Raw genomic sequence first — 19,765 nt, forward strand, 5'->3', positions numbered from 1 at the left:
TAAACTTGTCAGAGGAAGTAATTCCTCTTTCGTGGTTCTAATTCCTAAGAAGGATTCGGCTTCGGACTTGCGCGATTTTAGACCAATTTCCCTTGTTAACTGTCTTTATAAAGTCATTGCCAAAGTTCTTGCCGGTAGAATCAAATGTGTTCTCAAGAGTATCATCTCCGATTCCCAAAGCGCTTTCGTGGAGGGCAGGTTTATTCTCGATGGTGTGGTTGTTCTTAACGAGGTGATTGAGTTTGCTAAACTTAAAAGAAAAGGTCTCATTCTATTCAAAGCCGACTTCGCGAAGGCATATGACACGATCGAATGGGACTTTTTGGATGATATGCTTCAGTTGATGAATTTCAGCCCACTTTGGAGAAAATGGATCAATGAATGCCTACGTTCGGCAACCACAAATGTTCTCGTCAATGGAAGCCCGACGGGGGAATTCAATCTCGAACGTGGCATTAGACAAGGAGACCCGCTGTCCCCGTTTCTGTTTTTGGTTGTGGCTGAGGGGCTTCATATCCTAACTCAAAGAGCAATTCAGAGGGGTCTGATGGAACCGTGTAAACTGGGAACAGACGAGCTTTCCGTTTCACATCTTCAATATGCGGACGATACCATTTTCTTGGTATCGGAGAAGGCGGAGAATGCTTGGGCTATCAGATGTATTCTGAAGGTGTTCGAGGTGTTGTCGGGATTAGTTGTGAACTTTGACAAAAGCTCGATTGCGGGAGTAAATATCGAGGATTCTGTGAAAGCATCCCTGGCAGAGGTTTTTAATTGCCGAGTGAGCGACTTGCCTTTTTCTTATCTTGGTATCAGCGTGGGAGGGCAACTCTCAAGGGCAGCAAACTGGAAGTACGTCGTGGAGAAGCTGAAGAAGCGGATTAGCGGGTGGAAAAATAAGAAGATATCTTTTGCTGGAAGAATTACCCTCATCCGTTCGGTACTTCTCTTTGTACCTATTTACCATCTTGCTTTTGCTAAAATTCCGAAGAAAATTCTATCTGAAATCCGTTCTATGATGTGTAAGTTTCTCTGGGGGGGTGATATTGACGCGAAAAAAATTTGTTGGATAAAGTGGGAGGAGTTGTGCCGAGAGCGAAAGGAGGGAGGGTGCGGTATTAGAAATTTGGAGTGGTTTAACTTGGCGCTTTTGGCAAAATGGTTGTGGAGATTCATTTCCGAGAATGATGCCCTGTGGGCACGTGTGGTTCGGGCTTGCCATGGGAAAATTGAATGGGATGATGGTGGGTTTCGAACAGTTGGGAGACAGAGAGCAGGTTGGTGGAGTAACATTTTGAGGATTAGTTGGGGACCGGATGGATCCTGGTTCAGAGATAATTCGGTCCAGCAGGTTGGAGATGGAGCCTCGATTTCCTTTTGGAAACACTGCTGGATTGGGGGAGGTAGGCTTTCGGACGTGTACCCGAGATTATACCGACTCAGCAGTAACCAGGAGGGGACGATCTCAAGTATGGGGGAATGGACGGAGGATGAATGGGTTTGGAATTTTGGATGGTGTCGTGATTTGTTGGACAGAGAGAAAGAACAGGTTCAGCAGATGATTACTGTCATTGATCAAGTAAACCTCACTGATGGAAGGAAAGATAAGTGGAGGTGGAAAGTATCAAACGAGGGAGAGTATTCTGTTAAAACAGCGTATAGGTCTCTGTACCTACAGCGCGGACCCTCACAGCCGACTGGGAATAAAGAAGAGCTCGCTTCCATTTGGAGAGCACCGACACCTCCCAAAGTCATCACAACGGCATGGAGAGTGTTGAAAGGAAAAATGCCTACGTGCGACAATCTTTTGAAAAGAAATATTGTCATTCAACCTTTGGAGTCGCTGTGCGTCTTCTGTAAGACGGAGGTCGAGACAACTGATCATGTTTTCTTCAAATGTGAAAGTTCTGCAGCGATTTGGACCGATGTTGTTCTCTGGATCGGAAAGCAAACTGCGCTCCATTGCAAGGTGAGAGATCATTTTAATGCTTTCATTAATCTGGGAGGAAAGAAAGAAAGGCGTGCGTTACTTGGTGTGTGGGCTGGTGTGATATGGGTTCTGTGGAAGAACAGAAATGAGTGTAAATTCCAGCAAGGAGAATGGAACAAGACCCGTGCTGTTACCGAACTCAAATCGCGTGTGTGGAGCTGGATGAATGTTCACAATATTCCGAAAACCCCAAGTGATTTCAGGAGTTGGTTTATTGCTGCAACTTTCAGCTGCTAACCTTCTGCTGAGTTGCTTCTTTTGTTTCTTTTGGTATGTAATACTCCGGTACTACTGGTACCGTTTTATCAATTAATTATCTTTTGCCTGCTCAAAAAAAAAAAAAAAAAAGATAAAAATCATTTTTTCTGAATCGTGATATTATAGATGGACGCCTAAAAAGAAAATTTGGACGTTAATTATTAGGACGGAGAAAATACTAGTAATATAGTTTGAACTTCTTTTAAACACTGAAATTTAAATATATCCAAAATGAAATAGTAAAAATAATATTTATTTATTAAAAAATTATCTATGTTTACTATGTTATCCTTCACACAAAAAATTTTAAATTTATCCATTAATTTTTTAAAGGATTATGGCCAAAAAATACACGATCATTGATGGATAAATTTTAAAAAATACACGATCATTAAAATTTATCCATTAATTTTTTGTGGGATTATGAGCTTAAATTCACAATCAATACTATTCCCTCCGTTCATCAATTCATGTCTTACTTTTTCTTTTTGGTCTGTCCACCAATTTATGTCCTATCCATTTTTAGTAATTATGTATACATTTTTTAATTGGTAGGTCCACTCAACTAATAAACAATACATTTTTTCTTAAAACTCGTGTTTCCTCCCCTTGTCATAATAGATTTGAATTTTAAAATTTTAATTTTAAATATTACCTATACTGGCATGCCGATTAGGAGCTATCAATGATTTTTTAATTTTTAGTATAGGTTGTGAATTGTCAATGTTTAAGATCCCAATTTTAAATGTATTAGTACTACATAATTGTCAAAAACCTATGTATGATGTATCCATGCTTTGAATGGGTCAATTTTGGGTTCTATTGTTGGAAAAATATTTCTTTATCAGTGCATCTTTTTTCCAACTTTATAGATGAATTTTCAAATGTTCATTATGAGCACCAGAGTCATCAGCTCATCAAGGACCTTTTATTTACCAAAAAAGAAATATTATTTGAAACGTAACGCTCGCTTTATTAAATAATTCATAAACTGAATTTAGAAAAACTAATTGGACCATTCATTGAAGTGATATTTCACAGAAATATTGGAATACGTGTTTATTCGATTCGAGTCTTATTATTTAAATTGTGGACACTTTATTGCAAAATTTGACTCATTATTTGATCAATTGTTTTGATTAGATAGAATCTAATCTTACTAGTTTTAGTAAATTAGAGCTAGAGTTGTGAAAATATTGGAATATTTGTTCATTCGATTCGAGTCTTACTATTTAAATTTTGGACACTTTATTGCAAATTTGTCTCATTATTTGATCAATTGTTTTGATTAGAATATAATCTTACTATTTTTAGTAAATTAGAGCTAGAGTTTCCTGATAATTCGAATTATAATTTCAGACATCCACCTACAAATTTAATAATATAGGATGACAATACACACAAAGAATTTTTAAAAGCTCCCAAATAATTTTTATTTTTTTAACATCGAAAGAATGTCTAAATCTTAACTCCAAGTTCGTGTAAAATAAAAATAAAAATATAAAATATGATTTGCAACAAATTGTAAAGTTGAGTTATAAGTGGCAACGTAGAAGCGCTGGTGGTTTCGACATGTAACTGGACTCACAAACACCTAGTGAAATGTCAAACTATAATTACTAAAAAAATATTTAAACATAGCAATTATTAATTCAAAAAATGAAATAACACCAATATTAAGTAAGACAATGTACACTTAAATTTTAACCTAAACCATAAATTTATCCATCACATATTTTGATGAATTGGACAATTTGAGATATAGTATAACATATCCCCCTAGATATTTAATCATACGTTTCTATAAATAAGATATAATTTTATAGTCCAACGATACATATTTTCTTAAGAAAATGTATCTAACATTTTTTTTATAAAGAGAGATCAATATCTAATGTAAATTGATTCACTTTTAGTTTATCACTTTTGTAATCAACCATTCTAATGGCATTCTAAGAGCATCCATAGTCGCAAGTCCGCATCTCCGACTCGCAAGAAGGCCCCTTCGTCCGAGCTACCGAGCTCTACAGTAGTCGAGTTCTACCTCCACGCTCAACTCATCCCATGTCCCATGGTTATGTTTGCACGTGTCTCACTCTCTGATCTTCCACATCGAGCGCGCAGTTGAGATCACGCTATCCCCCTCCCCCAAGCAGCGGTACGGGGCTCGAGCGCGCCCGCTCCGCGAGCTCTGGCGAATGTTCTAAAACTTGCAGCAAGACAATTGAATTTTATTTGAATGAATTTTTTTATGAAATTTTTGGTATTGACAATACAATTTTATTTGAATGCATGCAATATGAAATTTTGAAATAATAATATTTATTTATGAATCCAAAATTTAATTCTACATTCTGGACCGAGGTCCACATTTTTACAAAGATTTGACCCGACACACACAAATTATAGAAACATTGTAATAAAACCCAAAATGAAAATTCAAATTAAAGCTCAAGAAAGAAAATACAACTACGAAATTTAGGCAAAATATTAAATTATTAATAAAAACACCGAAATAAAAGTCGTCTCCCTCCACTGTGCGACGGCTTTCCCAGTTTCTCTCTCTAGATCGCACCTCACAACACAGTCTTCTCTTTCTCGCTCCACGCATTCACACACCCCATTTATCGACGCGGAATATCACCGGAAAGCTGCGAATTCTGATAATTTCTCGTTCGCAATTTCATTGAGATCTGCGAATTGACAGACGTCGGATCTGGAGGATTGCTGGATCTGAGAGATGGCGCTTTCCGGCATGAGAGGGTTGTCGGTTTTCATCAGCGACATCCGGAATTGTCAGAATAAAGAGCAAGAACGCCTTCGTGTTGATAAGGAGCTCGGGAACATTCGAACTCGCTTTAAGCACGAAAAGGCAAGTTTTTACACGATAGGATAGGTGTCCGTGAGCTATTGTGGTGTGTGTAATATCTGTTTGAGTTTGAAGTCTTTCGGCATTTCACGAATTTCTTGATATGATGTGAAATTGTGGCGTTTGGGTGTAGAGACGAGCTGGAATTCAGGGTTTGCGGGATTGTGATTTCCTTTTCGTGAATGTAGGTTGGACTAACTGGGAGTACTGTAATTGTGCTCTTCAGTGGGAGGTGTGTTTAGGGGTTTATAGGCTGGATTGGTGGTGGATTTGGGTTCTGGTTATTTGCTGAGGGATGGATTGGGGGTTTACGAGCTGTGCGCTCAGGGAAGGACAGTGTAATGCCCCGACCCCAAGGGGGTACGGGTTCGTTATGCAATCATTATAGATAGCTTGCTAGAGAACATGAGTTTCAGATACTTCAGTCTTTTGACATTGTTGAATGAATGCAGTCTGTATCTTTTCTATGATTAAAATTATATGTTCAAGGAATTAGCTATAAGACATTGGAAAATGTTTGCTGTGTTTCTTATTCTCGAGAGGCAGTGTGCTATCCAAAGCCTGGCTTGTATTGCTTCACTAAAAGCACACATATCGTGGCGATAGCTTTGATATCCTAGTTTCACGTACATGGAAGTATGTACTATCTGATGTGATGGTGTTAACTTCATGGAAACGCCTCAAAATGGTTGTGATTGTCTTCTTTCAGTTCATGCAGAGTTAGAAAATTCAGTCAAGCTGAAAAAAATTAATTGATGCAATTTTAACGTGAACCACAACGTCCAAAGGTCTATTAAATCATCAACATTTTTGTATTCCATAAGATCTGTGGTTGTGATGCAAATTGGTATGCCCCAATCAGCTTCAGTTAAAAAACCGATAAGGATCTAAGAAATACCAAAGGAAAAATGGGAAATAGATGTAGATTTATTGGGTACCCTACATTTGAAAATAAGAGGTTTTCATAAGTTTGTTCAACATGTTGCTGTTGTAATGTAGCTGTGAGAAAGGCATATTTAAATAAGAGTATTTGTTCTCATTGTATGCCTCTGATGCTAAAAATTTCTAGATGTTTTAAGCAAGGGTGTTTCAACCTGGGATTGCATTATAACATATGTGGAATTAGATGTATATGATAAATGATAATGTCTCTAGTGGCTCTTGACTCCGCTCAGCTCTGTCTTTTAAAGAATCGTTCATCCATAGCATTGTCTCTTTTATGTTCTTTATATAAGACCATATGTGGTAATTTGCTAAAATTTCTAGATGTTTTAACCAAGGAGGAATTCAGATCTGGGATTGTTCCCATTAATTTTAACCCCCTCGAAAGTAGAAAAATTACTTTAACTTGATTTTGTACATTAGCATTACTACAAACTGACTTCTTCACGGTAAGTTTCATCTCATTGATATCAGTCATTGTTAGGTACTGGTTAACATTTCCAATAATGTATGCATGGATACAAGCATAGTTAAATACAATTGGAAGCAGCAATAGTTTTTGTGAAGGTGTCTTATATTGAATGTGCTCTGCATGATGTGCTCCTAAAATTTGTGGAGTTATCATAAACTTAAGGATTCTTTGGTTGGTCGGGAAAACGTTAAGAACTTAAGATGAACTGGAAAATAGGGAAAAGCAAATCTATTATTGTTTTTTCCCTCTGAAGTGCCTCTCCTGACCCGAGACACGTGAAGAGGGAAAGGAGAAACAAAATGCTAGACCTAGCACAATTACTAGCCAGAAATTTAAATTGTTAGCTATAGCCTTGGCCCATGCATACTCCAGAAACAAGTGTAAACATATGAATTGATATTCAATATCATTTCTTTTCCTTACTGAGGAAATTATAATGTTAATTCATGATCTCTGTACGCCAATGTCCATCCATTTGTCATGCAACCTTACTAAGTTGGTGCTCAGAAGTGACTCGAACCTTTAATATTTGTTAGTTCTTGGGAGTTCATAATGACATTGCTTATCATTTTCTTTTCTTTTTGTATTTGTGACTGAACAGGGTTTATCACCTTATGAGAAGAAGAAATATGTCTGGAAAATGCTTTACATTTATATGCTAGGCTATGATGTTGATTTTGGCCACATGGAAGCTGTTTCTTTAATATCTGCACCAAAGTATCCTGAAAAACAGGTATGAATTGCAGAAAAACTCGAAAAAAATGATTAAGGATATAGTTCATCACTTGCCAAGTGTCTTCACACATTCTGGGTTGCTGCAGGTTGGCTACATAGTGACATCATGTCTTCTAAATGAGAATCATGATTTCCTGAGATTAGCAATTAATACTGTCCGCAATGACATTATTGGTCGCAACGAGACTTTTCAGTGTCTTGCCTTGACATTGGTATGGTGTTGGATTCTCTTTAACCCTATAACTCTGTATAAATTGTTGATGCAACCATATTGGTTGACATAATAATTTTAGTGTTCTGCCTCAAATTCTCTATGTTTCCCTCATGTATTTTCCTTACTAACTTCTGCTTATTCCATTTGATCATAACTGTTAAGGTTGGAAACATTGGTGGGAGAGAATTTGCTGAATCTCTGGCTCCTGATGTTCAAAAATTACTTGTAAGTGTACACTTCTGAAGGTAATACGTTGGATGACCTAATAAATGTTGCTGAAAGTTCCTATTTCTTTAGATCTCTAGCAGTTGCAGACCGCTTGTTAGGAAGAAGGCTGCACTATGTCTGCTGCGCCTCTTTAGAAAAAATCCTGATGTGGTCAATGTGGATGGCTGGTAAAGCATCTACTCTCTATATCTGCTAGCCTTATTGACCAATAGGAAGAATCTGATATCAGTTCTCTTCCTCATAATTGACAGGTCGGATCGGATGGCACAGCTATTAGATGAACGTGATTTAGGAGTATTGACTTCTTCTATGAGCCTCCTAGTCGCTTTAGTGTCCAACAACCATGAGGCGTACTGGAGTTGTCTACCAAAGTGCGTTAAGACCCTGGAAAGACTTGCTAGAAATCAGGATATTCCACAAGAATACACTTATTATGGTATTCCTTCGCCTTGGCTTCAGGTTTGTGCTTTTCTTGACACTATTTCATTAGAAAAGGGCGAGAAAATGGTGACACTGATATAATTTAGGATATCAAAATCTTTTATTGGTTGCATTTTATTTATCAGATTTAGATATACTCTGAATTTCTAGTTTCTAGTAGGAGCATCAAGAGCCTCTTCATTCTTCTATTATCTAACCATTTGCTTCTATTCGTGCTTGCACTGCAGGTTAAGACGATGAGGGCTCTCCAATATTTTCCAACTGTTGAAGATCCAAATACAAGAAGATCATTGTTTGAGGTCTGAGATTCTTTTTTACTCTATTGGCTATTGTGGTGTGGTTTGGTTTCATATTCACTTATAATTTGTAGTTGTCAGCATCTCCATCCATTTATGTAGCTGTATTGGTTTTTGTAGCTGTATTGGTGTTTGTGTGGAGGAATGATTCGACCTTTTACAGTTAAAGTTTAAAAATGAAGATGTGTTTGATCAGTTGTATTTTTATGTTTTATGGTTGACCCTCTTTGAATATGTGGTTGGTATGAAGACAAGATTATTTAAGTGGTGGGACCCATTGTGAATCTGCTATAGAATTGTCATTGATGGTATAAGATTGAGAAAAGAACAAAACAATAGCATACTAGAAAATTGTAAGGGGGGGATTTGGAAATTAAAACAAACGAAACCCTATGATTTTTTATTCTTTTGTCCAATGATACAGCTTCTATAATTGGGTATTATATTGAATGTTTGTGGCATGTTATGATATTTCCTTATTGGTTATTGTCAGGTTCTGCAAAGGATACTAATGGGAACTGATGTTGTGAAAAATGTAAACAAGAATAATGCATCACATGCTGTTCTATTTGAGGCTCTTGCTCTTGTAAGTAATCTTTTAAATCCTTTTAATTTTGGATCAGTAGTCTTCAATAGGTTTGTTTCCTACTCTTCAGTATCACGTTTACAGGAGCTTATACTCATTTACGTTTTGAGTTCTGTTATCTGTATTGGTAGTGAAGCTCTTATTATGACATGCAATTTATGCCTTGGTTCCATGGAGTACATGAAGCTATGGTTCCCATCTCCAGGGGTGCCTAAATCTCAAAGGACTGTACTTTAACGTTTAATATTGAATTACTAGAGAGGCTCTCTGAACACACAAAATGATGTGTTATCAGCTTATTCCTTTTAAAATGTGTTATATGAATTGTCAATAATTCTTGGACCTAAACTTCTTTATATGCAGGTCATGCATCTTGATGCTGAGAAAGAAATGATGTCTCAGTGTGTTGCACTGCTTGGAAAATTTATTGCTGTTCGTGAACCTAATATAAGATACCTTGGCTTGGTTAGATCTTTGCCCACTATGTTGTTCCTTGTTTTTTGTTTCTTCAACATAAGATTGTTGGTTGTTCTTTTCTTTAAAATGTTATGTTGTTAAAATCCTAACAAACTGTCTTCTGAAGGCTGTACATAATTGCTGGTCCTGATTGCAAATATTTTGGTTGCTTAATGCAGGAGAACATGACTCGGATGTTGATGGTCACAGATGTGCAGGATATTATTAAAAGACATCAAGCTCAGATCATTACTTCACTGAAGGATCCTGATATCAGGTTGGTCATTACTACTTTTATGCCTGTTGAAGACTTAATTAACCACTCAGCATATAATTAATGTATATGTATAAACACATAGAGTTGCTTCTATAGTAGATCCATGTCTCATCAGCATGATGACATCTTGATTTGGCTTATACAGGTTGTATAATTAAGAAGTTATTGAGTTAGGGAATTTCTTTTTTTTCTTGTTAGTATTTTACCAGCTTTGATACACACACACACACATATAACCACATATCTGACCATGCTTTATTTCAACAGTATCAGGAGACGTGCCCTTGATTTGCTGTATGGCATGTGTGATGTTTCAAATGCAAAGGACATAGTTGAAGAATTATTACAGGTGCACATGACTTACAAGCTTGTAGTGAATCCACTCAAAAATCTTTATTGGTTGCTAGAACAAACAAGGAAAGTAATACATGCTTGGCCATCATCTTGTTTCAGTATCTTAGCACAGCGGACTTTGCAATGCGGGAAGAATTGTCGCTTAAAGCTGCAATTCTTGCAGAGAAGTTTGCCCCAGACTTGTCATGGTATGAAATCGATAAATAAAAGGATATTCATTTATACTTGAGAGAACAAATTGCAGTTCGGTTAGTGAACAGATGAATAAGCATGCCCTTGAGAAATTTACTAAATACTTATCCCCTAGGGATCAATATGACATCAATTTTTACTTTTATTTTTATTTTTATTTTATTTTTATTAATTTTATTTTCTGATAGTCATGTGAAGTATTTTATGAGTGATCATTTTCCTTTTCCCCTTACTGATTGAGAATAGATCAAGTTATGCTGGAAGCGAGAGTAAGTACTCAAGGGTCGCTTACACCAGATTTGAGTTTTATTTCAGCTCCATGCGCAGTTATGAAAAATTTGTTGTGAAATTGTACAACCTTAGCAAAAAATCCTTAGAAACAAGTAAAAGCTGGATACATTGCAATCGGCTTGTTTTTCAAACTGTGCATATGAAACATCTGGGTGCTTGTAGGACTTTGCTATGAGTTTTATTTAGGAGCATAATCATACACAAGCCAATATTACTTGGTCGACTTTTATGATTCAAATAAGATACTGCAGTTCAATGTTCTATTCTCCATGTTTCAGGTATGTGGATGTGATTCTTCAGTTGATAGACAAGGCTGGGGATTTCGTAAGTGATGACATTTGGTTCCGTGTGGTGCAGTTCGTTACAAACAATGAGGATTTACAGGTAACATACACAGCTTGTCATGTTATTTATGTAACTGCTAGTTGCTGTAATCTGATAATAATTGATAAATGAACTTTCACATAACTTGTTTGTATATTCATTCCTCTATCTTGTCAGCCATATGCAGCTATGAAAGCCAGAGAGTACCTTGACAAGCCTGCCATTCATGAGACGATGGTGAAGGTGTGTTAGACTCACCTGATTATTCTAACTTTTGATTGTTTTGTAAAAGAACGCATGCCAGCATCAAAATGTTTAAAGATTCCTATACAACTCTATAAATCTTATATCTGCCATAAAATAAACTAGTTGTATATCTGCTCCCATCTTCTAATTCTTAAGTAGTTTACAATAATGTCATTAGGATACAACAACTAGGTGCTGGATAAGCTGATGTCAATCAGTCTAAAAAACAGAGTGGTGAAGTCTAAATGTTGGTTAATAGAAGTTTAGTGTATCTTTGGATTTTTGGATACATGTATCTGTCTAGAATCTCTACTTAGCCAATTTTGCCATAACACTTCAGCTAAACGATTTTGTAATATCATAGGTCAGTGCGTATATCCTTGGAGAATATAGTCATCTTCTAGCCAGACGTCCAGGATGGAGTCCAAGGGAAATTTTCAACATTATACATGAGAAACTACCCACTGTTTCGTAAGGCCCTATTCTTGCATATCCCCTTTATATATTCTAACTTCTGTATTATATCTAACCAAATCATATATGACCAGGACACCAACAATTTCTATCCTTCTTTCCACATATGCAAAGATTTTAATGCACACTCAACCACCTGACGAGGAGCTACAGAAAGCAAATCTGGGCAATTTTCAGAAAGTAATTACATGAAACAACTATTGTTTATCTAGTTAGTTGTTATTTTATATTTTTATGTTCTGTTTTTTTCATTGAATTTGAAGATTGTATGTTCCAGGTATGAGAGTTGTATTGATGCCTGAAATACAGCAACGCGCAGTTGAATATCTTGCTTTGAGCATGAAAGGTGCAGCTCTAATGGATATACTTGCTGAAATGCCAAAGTTCCCTGAGAGACAGGTTGGAATTTGGATGTTGACTTAGTATTAGTCAAATATATATATGTTGTGGACATGGCTGAAGCACCATCATTTGCTGATGTAATTTCTATTGATTTACTAACAATGCCGACCTTGACAAATCTTTGGTTATAGTCATCATTGATAAGAAAAGCTGAAGATTCTGAGGCTGATACAGCCGAGCAAAGTGCAATTAAGTTGCGGGCAGCAGCAGCAGACCTCTAATGCATTGGTACTTACTGATCAACGCCCATGCGAATGGGACACAACCTGCACCCCAGCTTGGTCTTGTAAAGATGCCTACCATGACTAACTGCAGTGAGATATCCTTCCATAGATTAAATCACTTTTCTTGAAGATCTTAAATGATAAGTTTTGAATATGTATCCAATAAGAAAATATGTGGGCAGGATCAAAGCACGTCTGGACAAGGATTAGCACATGCAAATGGGACTGTTGCGGTAGTTGATCCTCAACCTCCTAGTGCACCATCTCCTGACCTTCTTGGAGATCTTTTAGGGCCACTGGCTATTGAAGGTCCACCAGGGTACTGCTCCCCAATCCGATCCAAGTGTAGCTTCCAGTTTGGATGGTGGTCCGAATCTAGATGCTTTAGCCCTTGCACCTGTTGAAGAGCAGACTAGTACAGTCCAGGTATCAGTTTTCTTCTGCTTACTTATATGTGCTGTATAGATACTTGTTTCATATTTATATGCATCTTGAGAATATTAGCATGTCAGAATCTTGTTTGATATTTGTAAATGCTTTGTTGAGTTTTATCTTTTGGGGCACCGTTGGTGCAAAAGAACTGCACTTTTACCTACTTCTGTCTGCAGTTAATACTTCTCTTGTTCTTACTTTTCCTTTGATGCTTGCAGCCAATTGGTGATATTGGGGAAAAGTTCCGTGCATTATGCCTGAAGGATAGTGGTGTTCTATATGAGGATGTCTATATCCAGGTGCACTTTTTTTTTTATCATTTTCCCTGTTCAGTTTCACAGGGTATATTGTCAGTATCGAGTTATATGAGTTTCAAACGATTGTTTTCCAATTACTTCAACCTTTATTGTGTTCCAGATTGGCATAAAAGCTGACTGGCGAGGTCATCATGGTAGAGTTGTTCTCTTCTTGGGAAATAAGAATACTGCTCCTTTAGTGTCAGTACAAGCCTTGTTATTGCCCCCATCACATCTAAAGACAGAACTCTCGCTAGTACCGGATACTATTCCCCCAAGGGCGCAGGTTGAATCACCAAAATTTCTTTCACTGGATTTTGCTCGCTTCCTGTATTGGTTTCTAAGTTTGAAAGTAAATACATTTCCCCCACTCAGGTTCAATGTCCACTTGAAGTAGTCAACCGTTCAACCAAGCAGAGATTCAGCCGTGCTGGACTTCTCGTACAAGTTTGGAACCAATGTGGTACTACTTAAGAACTATGCATATAATTGAATGATCAATCAAGGAACAAGAGTTAGAACTGTTATTTTTCATTAAACCTAACACATTGCATGAACAGGTCAATGTAAAACTTCGGCTTCCCGCTGTCTTGAACAAGTTTCTTCAGCCAATTATGGTTTCTCCTGAAGAATTTTTCCCACAATGGAGATCACTCTCAGGACCTCCACTGAAGCTGCAAGAAGTTGTATGTGCCTTTTTGAATTAAGTTAATTATTTCCCTGTTGCTTGTGTCCTTACCTTCTTTCGGTTGACTCACCAGGTTAGAGGTGTAAGACCAATGCTGCTTGCAGAAATGGCAAACTTATTTAGCAGTTTGCATCTGACAGTTTGCCCTGGCCTCGTAGGTGCTTCATTCCAATATGTTCCTGGTTTTTTCCATGGTTATTATTTTTCACCTCTTATACATCATTTTTTATTCCCCATCCAGGATCCCAATGCTAATAATTTGGTTGTGAGCACAACATTCTACTCTGAAAGCACTCGAGCCATGCTATGCTTGGTATGCTTCTAGTACTTTATTTGCAATGCCCTTCTTTTTAAATAGTAGCATGCATATTTTATTGAAATAGAAATTCTCTGTTCCAAGTCTTTCAGCTGATATCGAAGAGTTAACCCTATATTTTTGGATAATTTGCTTTATGACTGCCATCATATTAATTCCTTGCATTATCATCAGATACGAATAGAAACAGATCCAGCAGACAGAACACAGCTGCGTATGACCGTAGCATCGGGAGATCCAACACTGACATTCGAGTATGTATATCTAATTTTTAAGTTGATTGTACCCCACTATCACTTGAGATTATTTGGTGATTTATATTGAGCTTCATGTCATCACACTTTTACAGATTGAAGGAGTTTATTAAGGAACAATTAATCAGCATTCCCGTTCCTTCTCGAGCACCTGCACCTATGCCGCCTCAAGCACAGCCCCCGATAACTCCGCCCACTCCAGCCTCAGATCCTGGAGCTATTCTTGCTGGTTTGCTTTGAAGTGGGGTATCATTCCACACAAAGTAATTTACAACCGTGTAACCAATGTTCATACAACACAGCTGTCGCGTTTCCTCCTCCTCGCCAGTTGGGAGGCGTTGAACGATATGATGCAAGGGCTGGCGGAGTCGAGGGTGAGCGCTAGAGTTGGAATACTTTGGAGGCTTTCAAGTTTTGATATTCTTTGCACAACTAGATTTGTGCTTTAGCGAGGTTTTCCTCTTTTTCGGGCGAGGGGTGGGGTGGGGTGGCGGGTGGGTCTATTCTTGTTTCTTTATTTTTCTCCTTTTTTTGTGTCTTTTTTTCTTTCATTATCCCCTTCTTTTCTAGTCAGGTTTTACTCCATTGATTTTCTGTAATTCGAGTCATACTGAAGAGATCTGCTTGAGGTTGTAACAATTAAATATTTTGTTTGTCAATGGATGTGTATTTGATTTAACATCGGTAATTGAATGGGTGATATATTTCTCTTTAGTGATTGTTTTCTTCTAAACTAAAATGAAATGAAATTCAATTTTCAAGATTTGAAGGTCGATAAAAGCTGAAAGTTCTTGATGTCGTTTTCTTTAGTTATGCTATAATTTAAGTACAAGATTATGCTCTTTTTACGGTTTCGGTGGTAAAATTAACATAAATTACGCATTCTACCTATATTTGATAACCCAAGATGGTTTATCTATAAGAGCACAAAATCAAAAAGAAAAAAAGTCCCATTTGATAGGGAAAATAGACTGACTATAGGACGAAAAAAATAAAATAAATATGGTGTTATCTATTTAGAACAAATAAAATAACATCAAAATGTACTTCCAAAATTTACACCGTAGATTATAACAGCCAAATTTGAGTAAATAGGTAGGGAACCAAAGAGAGAGAGACGAGAAGCATGAAAAAAAATGCCCTTTAAAGAAGCAAAAAATGACTGATTGTATATCACTAATCATCATAATAGATATAAACGTTTGGATTGCTGAGAAAAACCAATAGACTGAGAAGCATTTCAACTGTGCATTGAACACATTAATATTTACACTAAATCGACGTTTAATCATTTGCGGCACTAACTACATAATGGTTGGTTAGCTGCTGATAGATCATTTGACACCAGACAGCAACTTATGAAATCCTATATATAAGCAGCATTAACAATTTTTCAAGAAAGAAAACGGCTGCTAGTCGCTAGAGAGTTCTAATTACTGCATTGCAGGATCACGCGCCTAAGACAAGTCAACAGATTCTTTTCCCATCAACGCAAAGTAGGAAAAATCTCCTCAACACAAGAATTGCGGATAAACTCCATAAAACAGAGTGAAGAACAGAAACTGCACCTTTATAGGCTATCTTTCATGCTCAGCTTAATGTTTTGGACTTCAACGGATAAACGCTGCTTATGGTCCTCTATATCTTTCAGAAGTGAGAGGAGATTTGTGCGGTATACTTCACACTTGTGGTTGGCACGGTCCAGATCCACAGAAAGCTCATTAATCTTCTGATCCATGTCATCCTACAGAGATTATGTGAATTTATGAAGGCGCATACGACAAGAAAAAAAGAAAAAGAAACACGTGGACATTGTTGTTGTATTTATGTAGTTAATGTAAGAGCACTATTATCATGAGATCTAACTAATCCACTCAATACTGCATATGAACACATTAAACGCAGAATTCAGGCTTAACGACCAAAAAGAAACACGTGGACATTGTTGTATTTATGTAGTTAATGTAAGAGCACTTTTATCATGAAATCTAACTAATCCACGCAATACTGCGTATGAACACATTAAAAGCAGAATTCAGGCTTAACGACCGTTACTAGAATCTTGGTACACAAAGCTAAAAAAAGACATAAATTAATTTATATGATTCAACAGCTGCCATACCACTAAAGAAAAATATCTACAAAATCATCCAAACTCAGCCAAGTATTACAACTTAACTAGAGGGGAGTGACGAACCTCGGAAAGTTGTTGAGCCGAGCTCCCTGGCACTTCTGCAGTACATTGATTCGCCTGAACTCCAATCCGTGCTGAGACATCCCTCATTCGACCATTGGTTAAAGATGACTTCCCCTCATTCTTTATCCCAAGAGCAACTTTGTTTGAAGCCTCCGCCAAAGCAGCCATAGCAACATTATAGGAATCTAATGACTCTGCTCCTTCATCTACAAATTTAAAGGCCTCAGTGCCGAAGAGTATTATATCTAACAGTATGGGATTCCAAATAACTGTGGTATGGATCACTAACTCGTTCTTCCAGTGTAACGCTACTTTTGGCATTTCTTGTCCATCTCTTCAAGATGTAATGGGATGGGAGTGTGAGAACGTTAGTTACTCTGAAAACAGCCAATACATGTCTGCAAAGAAGACCCGAAAACTCGAACATCTGGCAGCTACAAGTAGCTCTCATTTCGAGAACATTGAACCTCACGTGATAAGCTCTGTGTTCTTCACCAAATTTTGACACTTGATAACTTGTTACCTCCTCATCATCATCCACTTTGGATGCCATGAAAGTGAGAGTACTAACCAACTCCTCTTGAAATCTTGCGAATATTTTTCTCGTGTAAAATTCAGACACCTGTTTCTCCATTGGAGAAGGAGTCTTCAGAACAGGCGATGCATTCATTGTATCAAAATCCGCCTTAACTTCTTTCTCATGGCGACTCTCTAACGCCTTTTCGTACAGCTTAAAGAACTGGTTCAAATTTGTGGATGCATTCACATACCCATCAAAGTAAGAATTCATGCTGTCGCTTCTCTGAGTGATTGACATTTCAGCAAAGAAAGTATCACGAAGATAGACAGGGACCCATTGCCGTCGATCAGCATAGATGGCTTGAAGCCACTTATGCTCTCTGAGGTCATATTTATCCGCAAGGGAATGCCAGCACGATTCAAATTCCTCAGTGCTATCAGACAAGTTCACAGACTTGTAGAAAGCAGCTTCAAAATGAGGATGCTGTAGCAACACGTTAGACAACTTCTCCTGGCATTGCTTGAATATATGCCATTTGCAGAACCGGTGGCGAGTATTTGGGAAGACCTGCATGATGGCAGAGCGAATCACACTATCATGCTCCGTGGTGATTGACACTGGAGCGCGGCCAGACATAGCCTCCAGCCAAGTTTTGAATAACCACACAAATGATGATTCTGATTCATTAATTAGGAAAGCACAACCAAACAGGACCGGCTGTCCGTGATGATTCAACCCCGTGAAAGGCGCAAAAGGTAATCTATACCTATTCGACCTGTACGTGGTGTCAAATGTAACGGTATCTCCGAAATGGCTGTAGTCAGACCGCGCCTTTGGATCAGCCCAAAACACATTACCCGCGTACTGATCCTCGTCCCCTTGCACTGCATAGAAAAAGTTAAGATTCTCAGCTTGCTTCTGCTTCAAATAATCCAAAAGCAGCTGAATATCTCCCTCCATGCTCCTCTGCCTATTGTTTCTCATATAATTCCTACAATCCACCTCCGTGAACCCGACTCTACTAATCCCACCATACTCCTTGATGAGGACAGACATTATCCTACGCGGTCCCATCCCAGCAGCCTGCAACGTATCAATCAAAGTCTTTGCAGGGCCAGAGATTTGGCGATGGGAGCGGAGGCAATGCACCTGATCAGGCGGCACCAGCTCATGATTGTGCTCCTTAACAAACCCCGACACCACCCACTTCCCCGATTCCTGTACCTTAACAGACAAGGATGCCTTACACCCTACTCGAGTCACAGTCCGTGGCCTCTTGATCTCCCTATCCTTGGTCCTCTTCTCATTCAAATTCCGAAACCCCTCCTTGGCACACACGAAAGACCGCTGTATGATCGCCCCATCCTTCCTAGAGCGGCGGGAGGAGCTCACACGAGTGCTAAATCCAACCCGCCTAGCATACGAGTTGTAGAAGGCTTTCGCAGCCTCCTCCGACTCGAATTCCATCCCCTCATAAGGCTCGAGATCATGATCCCCCTCCGGAATGTAAACCTGAAGACTAAAAGAGGTCTCGCCACTACCACTACCAAGAGAATTAGCATCATTTGATGAGCCATCAGGTATGTCGCCATCATCGTTTGGTGGCTCAATATCAATACCATCATCTCCACCGCTTAAACCAATATCAAATTCTATAACCCCATTTTCCATTCTTTTATACACACAAATTTCAACCAACCTAAAATCTGCACAACAACTATCCAAATAACAAAGGGCAATTCTTCCGTATATACAAAAAGGACGAATCTGGGATGCCAATCTGATCCATGTACCAATAAATCTTTGAAGTAATTCAAATCATGAAAACTGAAACTGAAATGGACCCCAGAAAAAGGGGGGGAGCGCAGGAATTAGGGAGGGAGGGAGGGAATAAAAGATACTTACCGGAATCTAATGATTGTCTTTATACAGAAAAAATGAAATTGTGCAAATTTTTGTTGTTTTGTTTGGGTAGGGAAGAAAAGGAGAGTGAGTGACGAGTGATGAGAGCGGGTGCAGCTAATCAGAGCCCTAATTTTACCAACTCCAATTTATTTGTGGGGGCTAATTTCGGATTTTCGTTTATGTAGGGATCTGCTTGCAAACCTAAGACGCCACCCTCAATTGCATATTTTCAATTACTTCGTCTTTCTTATATACTCCATAAAAAAGAATATATAGCCGTAATAGGAAAAAAGTATGATACGATTTATTGACCAAATACTAAATTGAAACTTTTTTTCATCGGAGAATATATTTCTATAATTTTAAAAATATAACTATACAATGTGTAATCAAATGTTAAGATGAAACTTTTAATTTCAGAGTTGGTCTTGAGCTCAGTCTCCTCCAAGAAATCGATCGGGTTAAAGCAGGGTGCGGGTCAAAGGATTATAGAGTTGATTACGTTGAAAAATATATAAAAAATATATATTCATAAAGAATTATTAAAATAAGATGTTGGCTCAGTGGGTGATAAATAGGGGTGTCGATCGGTTCGGGTTCGGTTACCCGTATCCGAATTTTCGGTTACCTGAACCCGAAATTGCCAAATTTTAATAACCGTTCCCGAACTGTTTTAGGTGTTCGGTTACCCAATAACCACTTCGGTTAACCGATTGGGTTATTTGGGTATCCGAAATACCCATTTAAAAAATAAAAATTCAGACAAACTCAGACAATCACATCAATAAAAATTCGAGTAGAAAAATAATGGAAGAGTGGAGAGAGGTGAGGAGGAGATGGGTAGGTCCATCCCGTCCCGAGCGAAATTCGGTGAGGCAAATATACA

At 38.0% G+C, this 19,765-nt stretch overlaps 2 protein-coding genes across 2 annotated transcripts; one reads left to right on the top strand and one right to left on the bottom strand.

Moving 5' to 3' along the window:
- Positions 1-4,769: 4,769 nt before the first annotated feature.
- On the top strand, positions 4,770-14,936 carry LOC131020820 (AP-2 complex subunit alpha-1-like). The gene is given in 32 exon segments (XM_057949860.1): positions 4,770-5,120; positions 7,133-7,264; positions 7,353-7,478; positions 7,643-7,705; positions 7,778-7,875; positions 7,960-8,167; positions 8,377-8,448; positions 8,939-9,031; positions 9,395-9,496; positions 9,667-9,764; positions 10,032-10,113; positions 10,218-10,306; positions 10,880-10,985; positions 11,103-11,168; positions 11,536-11,642; positions 11,720-11,798; positions 11,800-11,825; positions 11,923-11,944; positions 11,946-12,044; positions 12,179-12,250; positions 12,252-12,328; positions 12,417-12,599; positions 12,601-12,697; positions 12,922-13,002; positions 13,121-13,285; positions 13,375-13,401; positions 13,403-13,462; positions 13,560-13,685; positions 13,761-13,841; positions 13,929-14,000; positions 14,178-14,257; positions 14,353-14,936. Coding segments are annotated over 32 exon segments (3,066 nt in total). The 5' UTR covers positions 4,770-4,988; the 3' UTR covers positions 14,498-14,936.
- A 528-nt stretch (positions 14,937-15,464) lies between these two features.
- Positions 15,465-19,018, bottom strand: LOC131020243 (protein FAR1-RELATED SEQUENCE 5-like). The gene is given in 3 exon segments (XM_057948953.1): positions 15,465-16,001; positions 16,455-16,679; positions 16,681-19,018. Coding segments are annotated over 3 exon segments (2,364 nt in total). The 5' UTR covers positions 18,646-19,018; the 3' UTR covers positions 15,465-15,827.
- Between the last annotated feature and the right edge of the window lie 747 nt (positions 19,019-19,765).

Source organism: Salvia miltiorrhiza, chromosome 1 (genome assembly GCF_028751815.1).
Source record: "Salvia miltiorrhiza cultivar Shanhuang (shh) chromosome 1, IMPLAD_Smil_shh, whole genome shotgun sequence".
NCBI classification, from domain to species: Eukaryota; Viridiplantae; Streptophyta; class Magnoliopsida; order Lamiales; family Lamiaceae; genus Salvia; species Salvia miltiorrhiza.